This window comes from Rhinichthys klamathensis, unplaced genomic scaffold, assembly GCF_029890125.1.
Source record: "Rhinichthys klamathensis goyatoka isolate OS25496 unplaced genomic scaffold, OSU_Roscu_1.1 h1tg000309l_1, whole genome shotgun sequence".
Lineage (NCBI taxonomy): Eukaryota > Metazoa > Chordata > Actinopteri > Cypriniformes > Leuciscidae > Rhinichthys > Rhinichthys klamathensis.
This window is the reverse complement of record NW_026606827.1, coordinates 1,230,558-1,247,104: the sequence shown is the minus strand read 5'-3', so window position 1 is coordinate 1,247,104 and position 16,547 is coordinate 1,230,558. Positions and strand designations below refer to the sequence as shown.

The 16,547-nt window shown below is 37.5% G+C and overlaps 1 protein-coding gene across 3 annotated transcripts; it reads left to right on the top strand.

The window, feature by feature from the left end:
• The first annotated feature begins 5,074 nt into the window (after positions 1-5,074).
• Positions 5,075-15,892, top strand: thrap3a (thyroid hormone receptor associated protein 3a). 3 transcript variants are annotated; one of them, XM_056270851.1, is made up of 10 exons: positions 5,075-5,206; positions 8,932-9,774; positions 11,246-11,947; positions 12,092-12,261; positions 12,739-12,850; positions 12,999-13,083; positions 13,813-14,000; positions 14,860-15,013; positions 15,095-15,229; positions 15,611-15,892. In XM_056270851.1, exons 1-10 carry the CDS (start codon positions 5,085-5,087, stop codon positions 15,824-15,826), a joined length of 2,727 nt encoding a protein of 908 aa, XP_056126826.1. In that variant the 5' UTR covers positions 5,075-5,084; the 3' UTR covers positions 15,827-15,892. The 3 variants fall into 3 exon arrangements, with proteins under 3 accessions (XP_056126826.1, XP_056126825.1, XP_056126827.1); XM_056270850.1 differs by having other exon boundaries at positions 15,092-15,229; XM_056270852.1 differs by lacking the exon at positions 5,075-5,206 and adding an exon at positions 7,696-7,852 and having other exon boundaries at positions 15,092-15,229.
• Positions 15,893-16,547: the final 655 nt, after the last annotated feature.

The following is a 16,547-nucleotide window of genomic DNA, read 5'->3' as shown; positions in this document are numbered from 1 at the left end:
GTTAATAAAAAACAAATTATAATAATAATTGATAAAAATGAACACCATATCAGCATATTAGAATGATTTCTGAAGGATCATGTGACACTTAAGGTTGGAGTAATGATGCTGAAAATTCAGCTTTGTCATCACAGGAATTACATTTTAAAATGTATTTAAATAGAAAAGTTATTTTAAATTGTAATAATATTTCACAACATTACTGTTTTTACTGTATTTTTGATCAAATAAATACAGCCTTGGTGAGCATAAGATACTTTCAAAAACATTTTAAATTTCTTATTTATTTCAAACTTTTGACTGGAATGTAGCTATATAAATACTTTTGACATTCATTTAATGGTTAAACTTTGGAGTATGTTTCCATAGTTCTTCAATATAGAAGTAAAGTAGTTTAGAAACTTTGCACAGTAAGCCAAATGTCTGGATGTCTAGAGGCTGCAGGAAATTATGGACTGCTGGCCAAAACCAACAAGCAGTCAAAAGGAATAAAAAAAAGGCTTTAGGTTAATTTCGGTCTGTGTTTACTAAAACAGCAGCACAGATCTATTCAGACTAGCATGCTATGCACAAAGATACCACACTGAATTGTAGCTTAAGCATTCAGTCTGCAATTTCCTGTGTGCAAAGCTACTTCTGATGAGCCACAAAAAGGAAACGCTCACAGATAACTTTTCGGGAGTGCCGGGATGAATTGCACGTCAAGTCATAGGATTACCAGAAAAATTCCCAGTTAATCTTGAGGCTTGTTTATTTGCTAGGAGAGCCAAGAGAAAGCCTAGGATGTCATGCAATGCAAAAAGGGCCATTCACACCAAGAACGATAACTATAATAATTACTACCATAAAGTTTTAAAAATCACTCAAACTCTAAAAGAATTGCGCAATCCACACCACAACCTCAACAATAACAACACAAAGAAAACGATATTGTTGGAATCACTTTTATAGTGATTTTTTTCCCATCACTAAAGTCCAGCCGGGTTTGAGCAGGAAACAGAATGTTGTCTTATCGCCCATTGCTGTGGATGCTAATATAGTTATTATCATTATTAGTTATCGTTCTTGGTGTTACTGTTAACTGAACTTTTTATGTATATGTTTGAAATCCTTATGTCAACAGTACTTATGAATCAGTTAAGTGACAACTATGTGTTTGCAATGCGTCATTTGCCGCTTTCTGTGCCACATGACACAGTAAACCAAATTTATGGTGTCGTACTTAGTTATAAGTGCAAAGTTGGCAAATAAATTTAGACTGGACTCTGGATTTGAATCTAGTAACTTTAATTAATAGTACTAGCCTAGGTTTTAACATTCATACAGTTCCTACTTTTATTGTTGTTGTTCCAACACAGATCTGTTGGTATGTGCATTTGTGCATCCATGATTAAGGTCATGACAGGTATGATGACAAGCAGTCAAGATCCAGCTTATAATATGGATATTTACATCCATCACAGTCAACTCAAAAGCTCTCTCTTTATCTCTGGTGCAAGTCTATTTTGAGCCACAGTGTTGTCTCACTTTGATCACCAGTGTTCCCTATGGTAAAAATCAAAGTGTGAGTTCAGCTAACCAGTTGAGGGCATTTGTGGAGGGTAAACATGATGGACAATAGACAGAATCACCTTTCAACACCTCTTTAAATACATTGGGGATAACATTAAAGAGCCAGTAAATCACTCTCGCCTTCATGCTAATGTGGCGTCACTTTACATCTGTCCTGCCAAACCTGTACCGTTTTCTCCCTTTTGTCCACGTCAGTAGACTTAACACACAAGGGGTCTCATTCATGAAACACGAGCAGAACAAATTTTTGTGTAAATCGTGTGTAAAGTGGTTCTGGCGTAAATTTTCGGATTCATTAAAATGTTCGTATTTTCCAAATGTTAGTTGGTACACAAGAAATCTACACCTGCTCCCAGCCACGAACGTTTTGCTCATTAATAAGGCTGCATTTTAATTCACCTTAATCGTACATATTTGCTCAGCATTTTGAAAAAATATTATATATAGTAATTACATACGGTTTTTCTTATTATGAGAGCCAGTAATAGCATCTGCGATGGTGGTCCTTCTCCAGTTTGAATACTATTTTTCCGAAGTGAACTAATTAGTTTTTTGCTCTCAAGCTTAATGTCGAACCGTTTTCTTCTCACTTCTGGGAATGTTCGATTAACAGATGAAACTCCATTAACTGCATCTGTAATATGCTGCCAAGCTTGCTTTTTTTTTAGGACCCGATACGCCACTATGTACGCTTGAAAATAAAATGTGGCGTTTTGAATGAACTTCTGATAATAAAACTTCAATTTCTGCATCTGAGAAATTTTTTTTTTCATTCGCATTCATGTCATAATATGATGCCCATATATAGTTGTCAGTCGGATTTAATGGGCGGGATTTATGGTAATTGAGAACGAGCGTGCACGCGCATCCCATTTACGACTGATTGGAATTCATTAACACACACACACATTTCACTATCACATCTGACGTTTACGAAGTAAATCAGGAGAAGAGTTTTCGGGAAGGTCTCTTTACGCGCAAATCACTCGCATATTTACTCGTATATTTACGAATGTTTCATGAATGAGACCCAAGGTGTGTATTTAAATCTCTTGAGCTTGAAGAATGTCAGATGAATCAAATCTGAAGTGTATATTTTTTCAGTGTTTAAATACTTTCTCCTATCCCATAAGTAAGCCGTTTGTTAGTCAATTCCCCCAGTCATTGTTTTACCCATTACTTTTGGTACATAAATTACACACTGCAGCTTTAAAGATTACATAAACTGTTTTAGCGCTCTAAAATACTTGATTCTTATTGGTCAATTGAGACATTCAGTCAAGTCACCTTAATTTACATAGCGCTTTTAACAATATAGATTGTTTCAAAGCAGCTTTACAGTGATAATAGGAAATTAAAGTAACACAGATTGTTTTGGCTTTACAGCAGCTCTAGAATAAAGTTATTGTCCAGCTCAAGTTAGTTTTGATTGATGCACTTCCATTGCAAAGATCATTAGTTATTAACTTAGTGGCCGCTTACACGACACCGTTCTAACAGAAAACCCTTAATGCGCTCTGGCCTTCTCATTTGCACGACAACAGTGCCTGGTGGCTCGAGAACGCAAACCTTAAAATAGGTTCCAAGGTGCAGGCGTTGGATAATAAAAAAAAGTTAGTCAAACTTCAAAAACGCGATTATGTGAAAACGCAGACGGCGTGCACATGCGTATTACGTGTTTAGTCTATAGATATGCACATTTGAATATATGTGTGCGCAGGCGTGTAGTCTTTCTTTACAAATTGACCTCAACAAACTATCTGTCTGGCCTTAAAAATTCATTATACAGAAAAAAAATCCCATGCGAACCGGAATTATTTTGACAACGTTTTATCTGTACAGAGGTGAAGGGAAAGGAAGGAGGCCTTCAGCACTCTGATACTTCCTAATCGAGTGCAACGGTGCCTGTCCACTTTTACAGAGGCCTTGGTTGCGGAAGTGTTTTTCCTATTCCCATTTTCCCATATGGATCTTTTAAAAGTATTTGTTTAAGAGTTTTAAGCCATGAATCAAACCAGCCAGCTACGAGGTGAATTACAACATTACAAACATTGATTTGAAGCGAAAAAGTATTTGAAAACCATAAAAGACAAAGGTACAAGACTGTGTACTTAAAGTCGGTATAAAACGGAAGTTTCTATTTGTAATATTGTTGTGTTGTTCATATTATTGCTAGACTGGTTCTAGTGTTGTAATGACTGTTTTTTTTTCTGGGCAGAAAATATTAAGATAATGTATAGGTATTAGGTAAGATTATTGATTGAAATCAGTAATGTCCAAGTATTTATTTATTTGATGAGTAGCTGTGCAATAAGTAGGATACTGTACAGTAAGCTAGTATTATCGCAAAATAAACAGACTGCAAATTATTGTTTACAATAATGAATAATGACTGTTGATTATCTTTCACTCACATAAACTTTAAAGGGATAGTTCACCCAAAAATGAAAATTAGCCCATGATTTACTCACCCTCACCCTTCCAAGCTTTATAATGGGAGTCAATGGGTATATTTTTTTGGAAGTTCATCAAGCGCATCCATCCATGATAAAAGTGCTCGAAACGGCTCTGGGGGGTTAATAAAGGTCTTCTGAAGTGAAGCGATGCGTTTGTGTAAGAAAAACATGCTTTATCGACTAAAATAACTAGCTTCCGGCAGACGGCCGTACGCAAGTCGACTTACGCCAAAAGAGTTACTCTAGACGATGTATGACGTAGCGTAAGCTTTGACGCCTCTCGCAGTTCAAACAAACAGGGCTGGGGAACCGCGTTCGTCAATACGTTGTGCGTCAAGTTCAAGGGTTACTCTTTAGGCGTAAATCGACTTACGTACGGCCGTCTGCCGGTTAAATATGGATATATTTTTCTTACACGAACGCATCCCTTCACTTCAGAAGACCTTTATTAACCCCACCAGAGCAGTTTCGAGCACTTTTATCATGGATGGATGCGCTTGATGGACTTCCAAAAAATTATACCCATTGACTCCCATTATAAAGCTTGGAAGAGCCAGGACATTTTTTTATATAACTCAAGATTGTATTCGTCTGAAAGAAGAATGTCATGTACACCTATGCTTCAGGGTGAGTAAATGATGGGCCAAATTTCATTTTTGGGTCAACTATCCCTTTAAGAACAGGCCTGTAGAATGATGCTTGCTCCTTATTTCTCAATTAGTTCCTGCTGTGCCTTTAAACAAACCTTTAGTGTTTTAGCCTGACAAACTGTGATGAGCTATGGAAACTTTAATACTGCACAGCCAAACCTTCTTAATGTCCCGGAGAGTGGGGATTAACAAAATGTTTTTTAAAGTTCAGCCCTTGTTACACTATATAAACACAATTTTTTTCCTAGCTATTTTTCTGAAATAATAATTAATTAAAAAAATATAAAACACCTTTATACGAGTAGTTTTCATTACTTAATGATTAGTATCTTCTTTTTTAGTAATTTGCTGTTCTGAATGCTTTTTGTTTTGTTACAGCCACATATGAGAGAGACTACAAACGACAATGTCTAAGACGCAAAAATCAGAGTCCAGGTCTCGCTCTCGATCGGCCTCCAGATCAAGATCCCATTCTTATTCCCGCTCCCGCTCCAGCTCCAGATCTAGATCAAGAAAGCGCAGATATTGGTAAGTGTCCATTATGATAATTAAATAGCATCTACTGGCTTTGTTGATTACTATGGCATGCAAAATATACTGTCAATTAAAAATGAGACCGTCACACTTTACTGCACAGTACAAAGCTGGTATGTGGGATGAAGGGGAGTTGGTTTCGATTTTCGATTTCAGTTTTGAGTCCGATTTTTCAGTTTTCAGTTTCAGTCATCACTTTCAATGACGTGTTGTGTATTTTAGTACACAACAGAATGAATAGGAAAGAAGGGACATTTTGTAATAATAATAAGAGGAAAAACTAATTAAATTATCACTTAAAAACTAATCTGGTGTAATCGTTTAAATTTTACTGACTATTGAGTCATCCATGCTGATTCATTTAGGCTCTTTTTCTGTCTTGCAATCAGGCCCAGATGGAATCAGTACACAATTCTACTTAAATGAACGCAGAAAATGTGGCTTCAGAATCCGTCTGGGTCTGCTTTTAATCTTGTGCTTGATGAACAATGAACTTTAACTACTCATTCTGACCGTACTACAATGCACAAATCTAAACACAATAAGGCTCACTGTGCCTTGACAGATGTGCTTAAGGATTGAGTTGAATGGAAAACTCACTGTCAACTTCTCACTTTGTACGTAAACACAAAATGGAACTTTATTGTAAAAACACACCATGTGACTCATGCTCAGTTTCCCATCCATGACTCATTTTAAATTAAAATCAATATTTCAGTGCCAGTGTCATCCATTTAGCCACAGCTGCCAGGCCAAAGTTATGTAAGGTACACCTCTGTACATAAATAAAAGTACCCTGTATTTTATAATGCCTTTACTCTGGCTTCCTCTCTTGTTGAAAAGGGGCTGCACAGTCACTGTGATTTTACTCTCCATGTATTCATCAGCATTGCGTCAAGTCTGATATTTGGGAAGGGCTGTGGCTTTGGAAAGGCTCACCGCACTTTCTTATTTCTCATGCTAAAATTGTACTTCCCTGCACATTCTGTTAGGACTTCTGGTTTTGTGCTTACAGCACAGTAGAGGCTCTTAGGTAGCCAAATGTAAACTGTTCCTGCCAAAAACCGCACTGTTTTAGACAAAAATGGATAGATACTTGTGGTAACCAGGTTTTTTGTTTTACATTTATTGAGCATGCATTTTTCTTTTTCCCCTCATAAGCATGGATCCTTTTTCCTGTGTGGTTGACAGTGTACTTTGAGCTGAGTCGGAAAGTACATTGTTGATTTTTCATGCAAATTTGCAAAATCTGATGTCCCTTATTTGCAAGGGAAATCTTGCGAGCCTGGGCTCTCATTGCTGACCAGTTTCAAAGCAGAGATGCCACAGCTGGAAAAAACTTGACACGTATGCCATGCAAATGAAACATTGCTGCATGGTTCTGAATGTAGTCAAAATGTCCCAATAAAACTCATGGGTCATGAGTGTAGGATGTAAAATTCCATTAATAAATATAAATATAAAAAAATAGAAAGATCATCACTCACTCTCATGTGATTCTACAAGTGGGGACTAAAGGTCTCAAGATTTAAAAATCACTATAAAAGTCATCAATATGAATTTTGCACTATATTTTAAGTCATATAATAACTTTTGTGTGATTAACAGACCAAAATTTCAGTGAGAATCTTGTTGCCTGTTGTTACCGGATCATTGAGTCATAAATTATTCATTCAGACCAGTTTTGAGAACTGTTTCCTCCAACTCACTGAAAAGATCTGATTTGAAATTTTGATTCAGACAGTCACAATTCAGATAAATTCTCTTCTCTCATGAACATCAAGGAGAGCTATAGACCTTATGTAGCCCCGCCCCTTTTCAGCGCTGCGCTCGTTGTCTTTTGTCTTCCGGTCTGTATTTTCATAGCGATCTTGCCTATTTATGAATGAACGGCTCGTTTTAAAATCTTCCCGGTCTACTGATATTTGTTAAGACATCTGCTACAATCCTCATGATAACTTTCGTTAACTTTACATTAAGTAAATTAAATCCACTTCAAAAGCTAACTCCTGGACAGCAATGCCACAGAGATATACAGATCGACTGCAAAAACGGAAGTTCAGAGACAATATTCTAAAGATGGCGGCGTCCTTGTTTCTCTGGTGCATAAGGTCTATAGGAGATAATAAGAATGGCTTAGATTTGGTTTGTTTCTCACACAAAGCTATCGTATGACTTAAGAAGTTTTGGCGTTCAGTGCATACGATTCATATGGACCACTTTTATGCTGCATTTGTGCTGATTTTTGAAGATTAAATGCCTGAAACTCCATTCATTGTAATAACAGGGAAAAGTGCAACCAGTAGGCTACAATTCAAATGTCTGCTTCTGTGTTTCCCAGAAGAAAGAAAATGATATGGGTTTGAAACGGCATGAGAGAGACTAAATAATTACAGAATTTTCATTTTAACTTCAGTTTACTGTCTGTGCAAAGCTAATGTGTTGTAACTGGCAGGCTGAGAACCTCCTCTTTGCTTCGTAGAAAGAGAGTAGAAATCTTTCCCATATGACCCATGTGACTGACTCTTTCCATCCACGCTCACTAGAGGAGATGCAAAGTCCCTCTTGCTCACTGTGAGAGTATCATGTTGCTCTGTGCACTACCTTCTTACTCTGTATTCCAATGAAAAAACGCAAAGGGTGAGTAGAAAACCAGTCGAAACTGTAGATCAATGTAGGTTAGTGTAGTGTTACTGTCATTATGTTTGTTGGATGGTAAATTGGTTGCAGGGTGCTTTACTTGAATAATAATTTGCGAGGCTTTGTTTCACTTTCCAAATGATGAAGAAATTCCACTGCATTAGAATGGCATGTTTTAATGCAATTCTAGACATAATTGCATGACTTCTACGATTTGATATTCTAATACAGTTGATGTGTGCATAATATTGAAATGTTTCAGTGTCTGTTAATCTTCCAATGAGATTATATTCAAAATTCTATAGAACAGGGTGCAATGCAGTATGAAGTACTTGCATGTGCAAGTTGTTTAGTTGATTATCAGTGTTTGTGATATGTTAAGACGTGCTAAAAGTGACTGGCTTACAAAGAGACCAGAACTACTTAGATCTGTTCATAAATAGAACAACAGGGCCACCGTATGGCTACAGTTGACTTTGCACCAAGAGCTTTTAATTTCTTTTGATTTTAATATCAGCAGTGTTTGTTACCTGAAAGAATTTTTTTGACATACACAAATTATTGATCTTAAATAGTTGATAGTTTTAATTGTATGGCTCTATTGATTGCCATTTTAGCTTAAGCTTTTGTGTGAGGAAGAGACCCTTTAAAGCCATTATTTTGTGTTAATCTGAATTATGAACATTAATAACATCAAACTCTATGCATTCTCAAGCGTCTCATAACCAAATCTCTTGACATCAAAACCAAATTACATTTGATTAACATTTGATTTAAGATCCGCAGAGGAGGTGAAGAGTACTAATAATCTTTGGTATGTTGTTCCACACGCAGAGAATTAAAGCTCCAGAAGTAGTTGTATGGACTACTTTTATGTATTTCTATTTACCTATTTGGAGTTTTAAAGCCCATGATCACCATGACCTCTAGTTGTATGGAAAAAAATCTATGTAAAATTGTATTTAAAATTATTTTATTTTGTTCCTTGGAAAATAATTGCATATGTAATGCCTCTTTGTGTCATTTTCTATATCCCAAGTATTTTTGTTGGCTCAATCCTTCCTCTTGTTGTCTTCAAGCTCTAGGTCTCGCTCTCGATCAAGATCCCATTCCCCGCCCCACAACCGTGAACGGAACCAAACACGGGAGTACCAGAACCAACGGGAGTTTCGGGGCAACCACAGAGGCTTCCGGAGGCCATATTATTTCCGGGGCAGAGGTCAAGGATTTTTCCGCGGCCGTTTTCAGCGTGGTGGAAGGGGTGGATATAACAACTACCATCACAAAAACTGGCAAAACTTCCGGCAGTACCCTCAGCAGCAACAGAAGCAGTACTACCCCAACAGCCCCAAGAGGGGCCGTTCACGCTCTCCCAAGAAGCAGTCGAGCAGCCCGCATCCCCGCAGCCATTCCCGCCGCTCTGACAGGTCATCCTCCGGGAGATCGCCACAGTCGCAGCACTCTTCCTCCTCCAACTCTGGGTCTGCCAAAAGCACTTGCAAAGATATAAGAGAGGGTGTCTCAGTGCCCGAAGAAACTCGAGGAGGTGGAGATGGGGCTCTGGCAGAGCAGGTGGGAGGCTCTTCTTCGGCCGAAGGGAATGCTGATGGAGACAGGACTTTGGAGAACTCTCAGGTTTTGACGAACCATGACGCTAGTCCTAAAAGGACAAGTCTGCAGGTTTGCTCCTCTGTCACTAATGACAAACCGATTGACTCTGCAAGCAACGAGACAAGTCCTGCTCATAAGAGTTCAAATGCTCCAAATAAAGGTGCCACCACCTGGCAGAAAGTTGCAACTGCACCTTCAAACAACAGCCCCATAAAGAAAAGCCTTAGCCCAGGTTTCAATGGTTTTGGGCTCTTTACAAATATTGACCAACAGACAGATGATAAAATTGCTATCTCCGCTGCATTTTTGAAGTAAGTATGGGTAACTTGTAATAATTCTTTTTTTTATGTTGTTCATTTATCCATTTTTACACTACCGGTCAAAAGTTTGGAGTAATACATTTTTTATGTTTTTGAAAAGATTCTCTTATGCTCACCAAGGCTCTATTTATTTGATCAAAAATACAATAAAAACAGTATATTGTGAAATATTATTACAATTTAAAATAACTTTTTTTCTATTTGAATATATTTTAAAATGTAATTTATTTATTCTTGTTATAGCAAAGCTGAAGTATTATATCACAATCATAATAATATGCTGATTTGGTGCTCAAGAAAACATCGTTACTGCTTAATATTTTTGTGGAAACCATGATATACTATCATTCAAAAGTTTTGGGTAAGTAAGATAAAAAAAAAAACTTTTATTCAGCAAGGACACATTAAATTAATCAAAAGTGAGGGTAAAGAAATTAATAATGTCTTCTTATGAAAGATTTTTTCAAATAAATGCTAATCCATTGAGCTTTCTATTCATCAAAGAATCCTGAAAAAAATTATCACAGTTTCCACAAAAATATTAAGCAGCAACAACTGTTTTAAACATTGATGATAATAAGAAACATTATTAATAAATAATCAAATTGAGCACCAAATCATCATGATCCATCTGATGGATCATGTAACACTGAAGACTGGATTAATGGCTGCTGGAAATTCAGCTTTTCCATCACAGGAATAAATTACATTTAAAATATATAATAATGAAATAGTTATTTTAATATTTAATATTTTACAAATTCTGTTTTTATTGTATTTTTGATCAAATAAATGCAGCCTTGACTTCTTTCAAAAACATTAATAAATCTTAATCATTTCAAACTTTTAACCAATAATCTATATTATTTAACTTGTTTGTCCTAGGGCTGGGTATTTTTCTCAAGCCTTTTAAGCTATATTGATGACAGATGTTTATATATTTGATGGACTATATGCATTTGAATATTGCTTTATTTTCTTTTTCTTTTTTACCTTTATTTTAGTCAGTTATAAGAGTGGAAGTAACACAATAAATCCTGTGTGCGTGCCAGACAAAAAGTAAGATTGCATAATATGGTTTGCAATCTGCCCTTCAAATGCATCAAAAGAGCGGTTGGAAGAATGAGCCAAATATGAAGAGCTAGATATGCCTTGTTTACAAATGTCAGCTCACAGTCTGTAATTTAGATGTGCTAAAAAGGTCTAAAAGGTTTATATTTGCACTTTGCAAATGGACGAAATGATATATTCCCAGCTGCACACACACTTGTTTACCTGTTTCAGACTGGAAGCCATTCATTTGTGCACGGTAAAATGAACCAAATCCATTACAGTTTATGCATAGTTCTGTCAGTTTGACATGAAGCAGCAATCCTTGGTCACATCAAAATGACAACTGATGCATCTGAGCACATTATTGTAAATAATAATGAACTGTAAATCTCTTTCTCTCATTTACCAGATTCCTGGAGGAGCAAAAGGTTAAAAAACAGGCCTCTGAATGTGAGAACAACACACACAAAGGGAAAAGTAACAGAGAATTAGTATGTGATAAAGAAAATGGAGGAACCTTTGAAAAGGGCATTGAGTTGTCTCGCACTAAAGATCATGACAACGCAGGAGAGAAGGAGAAATGCAAATCTGCAAAGAGTGGTGATGGTAAAAAGTTATCCATAAGCACCCCTAAAATGGGTCCACGAAACGGCCCAACATTTCTGTGCGAGGATGGTGAGGACGATGACGAAGAAGGGGAGATCTCTGATAGAGTGAGGGATATGGAAAACTATCCCTCCAAAAGAAAAAGCAAAGTCACGCTGTCCGCTCGTGAAATGTTCGAGAAGCGAATCAGAAGGATGCAGGACATGCCATGGGATGATGAGCTGGAGGCTCTCCTGCTCTGCCATAAACAGGAAAGAGCAGCGAAAATCCTAGCTGCTCTCTCTAAGAGAGACCAGCTGAGTGGCATGCTCAAGGATCCATCCCCTGAAAAGCTCTCAAATGTGAAACGAAAAGAGAAACCCACACTGCTGCCCAGGAGGAGTTCTGAGAGCCGCGAGCAAGAGATGTTTGTGGTTATGAACGAGGAATCCCCACCAAGAGCTTCCGTGAAAAGAGGAAGTGAATTCAGTGTAAGGATGGATTCTCTCAGTGATGACCTTGCTAGGTAAATGATTTCCGTTTCCCTCCAAGATCTCAGAAATGACCTTTTGCTTTTACTTGCATCTTCACAAAACATTGCATTGTTGTGCATGTGACTGCTTCTGACTATCACATATTAAATATATTTCATTTTGTCTCTATTTGACAGAACATCTGTTTTGACCAATGAAAGAAGGCATCTTCTGGAGCTTGTGCATCTTGATGAAAAGGATTGGGAGTTTCAAGCTGTCCTTCAGCATCTTCAGGCTCAGCAGTCACCCAGAAGTCCATCTGAGCTGTTTGCCCAACACATAGTTTCAATTGTCCATCACATTAAAGGTGACTGAAACCTCTCTGTCTTGTACAGCTAAGGTTGTGAGAAGGTTGTTATGGCCGTAGTATTTGTATTGTTCCATCACTCCTCTGTAAAATTACAAAAATGATACAATGATACACCCATAATTTAATTACTGCAGACTTGTTTTTTTATATGTCATTCATAATGGGACAAATATACATATACATAATGGGTCCGCCATTGTCGTTTTGGTTGAACGCGTTTTGATTGAACGCATAATACGTATGCGCATGATGTCACCTTTTTCACAAATTCGCGGTTTTGTAGTTTACACGGAGATGATCACGGTATAATTTTTAAAAGGTTGCGTTTTCAGGCCCTCAAACGCTGTTATCGTGGAAATGAACGGCCAAAAAGTTTTACATTTTTAATTGTGTAAACACTCCCCTAAATCTTTTTTAGTATTTTTTTTACACTTTATTTATTTAATGACAAAAATAAAATAATTCTGCCCACAGCTCAATATTTTCCTTCTTCTGGATTGACCCTAAATGACCGCTTTGCCATGTACCAGAGAAGAGCTGCTGAGAAAGAACTCATTAAGCAGAGAAAGAGTCCAGAGATACACAGGTATAAAAATTTCAAGGACAAATTCCCACACTGATTTCTCATGCACGTATGAGCGATTTATTTGTTTTGACAATTTCTAAGACTATAAGAAAGGAGGAGGATCAACATATATCAAAATATTCCACTCTTCACCTCTTTTTTTTCACAGGAGAATTGATGTTTCTCCCAGTGCTTTTAAGAGGCACTCTCTTCTGTTTGATGAGATGAAAAGCACCATGGAAAACAACTTCAAGGTGACCAAAAATTTTGAAATATGACGTATTTTGGAAAAGAATGCTGCGCGAGTGATGTGGCCAAAGCATTCTTAGGCTTCCTTCTCTCTCTAAAAACTCTTGTTTCTGATGAGAGAGGCATAAAGTCCAAAAAGTGAGATGCAAAAAGAGGTGCATTCAGGTTGTTGTGTTGTAAATGCCTTCCCTTTTACAAGCCTTCCTAAGGCAGTTGAGGCAAGAAATCAGAGGTCAGAAATGGAAGTGACCAGTTGTTCCCATGTCAAATCCATTCAAAGGACTCTAAACAAAAGTCATAGTAAGTATTCTTCTTCAAAGCCTGCAAAGAACAAGTGAGGTGTTTAGGCAAAGTAAAAACAACATACTTTCATGAGCACCAATGAAAGTATTTCTGCTGTGGTCCTATAATGTTGCCTACTACTATTTTGTTTCGTTTATTTGAATATCTTTTGATTTCGATGAGCAAGTGAGAGGAAATCCGAATGTTATTTTGCGACCTGTTGCCATTTCTGAGAAAATAATAAGCCTGTTGAAAGACTGTAAGAAGCCAAAATGCTACATAAAATGATATTAGAAATGGCCTCTTCCTTTCATCCATTTGCATGATTGTTTGAAGTCAGCTTTTGCTGTGTTTTTCGTTTTGGTCCCACCCCGTACAATGCTGCATGAAGCTAATAGGTCACGCCGCTAACCCACATCTGGCCACAACATCTCTCTTTCTCCTCACGGCAGGTCGATGGTAAAAAATCGAAAAGTGATTCAATGGACCTTCGGCTGGATATTGAGCGCAGAAAGAAATACTTGAGTGGAGAGAGAGAGCAAAGAGGGGAAGAGTACGGAGAAAGAGTATCGGGGGAATCTCCCGAACCAAGAAAGGAAACATCCACAGAGAAAGCCTCAAAGAACCACAAAAAAACTAAGTAAGCTGCATAAGAAAAGATGCTCCAAAGACATTACAGAGTGATTGTGAATACAGAGGTTCAGTTATAGAAAACCGCTTAAACAGCTATTAGTCATATTTCTGTTTGGGCTTGTTGTAACTCCTCAAGTGATAATAACTTCTCTAAGTGTAGTTGAAAACTGCAGTTTTGATCAACCATTAAATTTGCAATATCAGATAAAAATGTACTTGCTTCAACATTCAAAGAATCTGGTTGAGTCATGTAAAGATTTAACAAGATGACACCGTCAAACCTCTCAGGAGGCCTTCAATAAACACTTTCAAAAAGGCCTGAAGGTGCGTTCACACTGTCAGCAATCTGCAGAAACAATAAGTCAATCATTTTCAATGAGAGTTGGTGACGTGAGGCGACATGAGTGACAGAAATCATTGGGCAGAGCGAATGTTGAGCTGTTGAACTTGCATATGAGCTGCAATACCATACAGCAACTACCAATGGGAGCAGAGCTCAAATGATTGACTCCCTGATACAGTTGTGTACTGTATTCAAGTAGGAACACCTACTTGTGCCCAACAGAAAAGCAACTTGGTCACCTTCAGCTATTACATCACTGTCAGTGTGAACGCATCCTTCTGGTCAATTGGATATTTTGAATATGCCGAATATAGGTTGTCAGGTGTTTGAAAATGTCCTGATTTCCTTCCACTTCAGGTAGGCTACAGGTAAAGATGACTTTTTGGTTAGTGGACAAGAAAATGAGCTGATAAAGTCACGTTGAACATGAAAGACAAAAGCTGTTATTGCTGATCCAGTCGATTTTTGAGACCTCTTTACATTGATCAACAATGTCTGAATCTAATGTTATTTAATTCTTAAGGAAAAGCAAGAAGAAACGGGAGCGTTCTCAGTCATCTTCCTCATCTTCGTCTGCTTACCATGAAGAAGAGGCTGAGATCAAGCCAGAAAGCTCATCCAGAGTCCAGCTGGGGTTTAGAGAGCCTGTGGAGAGAGGAAGATCACGAGGAGGCTTTGTAAGTTGAGTGCTATTGAAGAACTAAGATTTTTGTTTATTGCTTTAATAGTTACGGTTACCATTTGCTGTTTCTTAGCAGCTTAGCATACGTGGTAGAGGTTGGAACCGAGGAAATTTCCATGGAAACGGCAACGGTGATTCACAGATGAACATGTCAGCAAAGAATGAAGACTGGGATCAAGAATACACTCCCAAGAGCAAGAAATACTTCCTAGTATGTTGTGATCGTTGTAAACACCCATTCTTAATCTCTTTTCTAATGCAGTTTCTGAACAACCAAAAAAGAAAAGATTAACATAATATGCATATCAAGAACAACAAACATACAGTAGGTTATGCTCCATGCAACCTATCAGTTACATTCATGTTCTGTACATGTAATATTATGACAATGTACAATCAAACATAACACAGGTGATTATGCTTAAACTGAGTAATCTTTCCAAACCTTTTAATTATAATAATCAGTTAGGTGGGAGACAGATTATATATGTTTTCATTACGTACTAACTCTCCATCAAGGTTTTCAGTCCCACTGTATATGTTACATAATTGAAGTTCATATTTTTTGTAAGCCCTTCTTCTGTCTTTACAGCACAGTGAAAGAGACGGTGTAGGTGAGAGAAAGCTGATGAACACGCGCGGGTCTGGTCGCGGTAACATTGTTCGTGCAAAGGGACGTTTCATCCTACGGAGGGCCACAAATACCAAAACCACCAATAATACGAGCCCTAAATGGGCCCATGATAAATTCCAGGCCACTGATGATGAGGGCGAACAGCAAGGAGATGATGTAGAACAGGACCAGTGAGAATGGAGCAGTGAAGACTTTGACAGGACCTTTGAGAACAAGGAGATCCCTCATCACATCAAGAATGGATATAATATATTTTTGATAGGAAAGAGGCCTTTTTATTGTATTGCTTTTTTATTTCCTATTTCCTATCTAATCATGACAGACACTGTTAAAAGCACCTGCTCCAACATTTATTTTCTATCCCTACATCTCTGGAAGAATTGGTGCCCAAGCGCCTCCATTGCAAATCCTGTCTCCTTTTTTTTGCACAAGACTTTTGAAACATGCGAACATAAAACACACAGTTCGAAGGAGTGATATCATATAAAGGCTAGGCCAATTGATTGGCCATGTTGAGGCTATTAATATAACCACATGAACTTAATTATTGGAAGTGTTTATTTCCCCACTTTTTCATTTTCAAATTCTACTGACAGCTTTGTCTATGGATAGTAAGAAATTTCATTTGTGTGTGTGTGTGTGTGTGAATAGTTATTAAATGTTACAAATACAGTACAACTCATTGTATCGTCTGGTGACCATATATATCGGTCATCGGACACTCTACTTTCTAGATGTTGATATCGGTTTTTAACAAAACCTGTTTAGGTCGGCTACTAGTTCAAATGTTAGGTGCGTAAGATGTGCCATAGTGCCTAAAGTGTAGAATGCCAGTATAACTAATACTGTAGCTGGTTATGTTCTATGTTTTTGCCTTAAGAAAGGACATTATTGC

Excerpts from the sequence above, each read along its gene's own strand:
- thrap3a (XM_056270850.1), top strand. The coding sequence starts at position 5,085 with ATGTCTAAGACGCAAAAATCAGAGTCCAGGTCTCGCTCTCGATCGGCC. Across the intron at positions 13,084-13,812 it reads CCATGGAAAACAACTTCAAG|GTCGATGGTAAAAAATCGAA; the intron begins GTGACCAAAAAT and ends TCCTCACGGCAG. Across the intron at positions 14,001-14,859 it reads AAGAACCACAAAAAAACTAA|GAAAAGCAAGAAGAAACGGG; the intron begins GTAAGCTGCATA and ends TTAATTCTTAAG.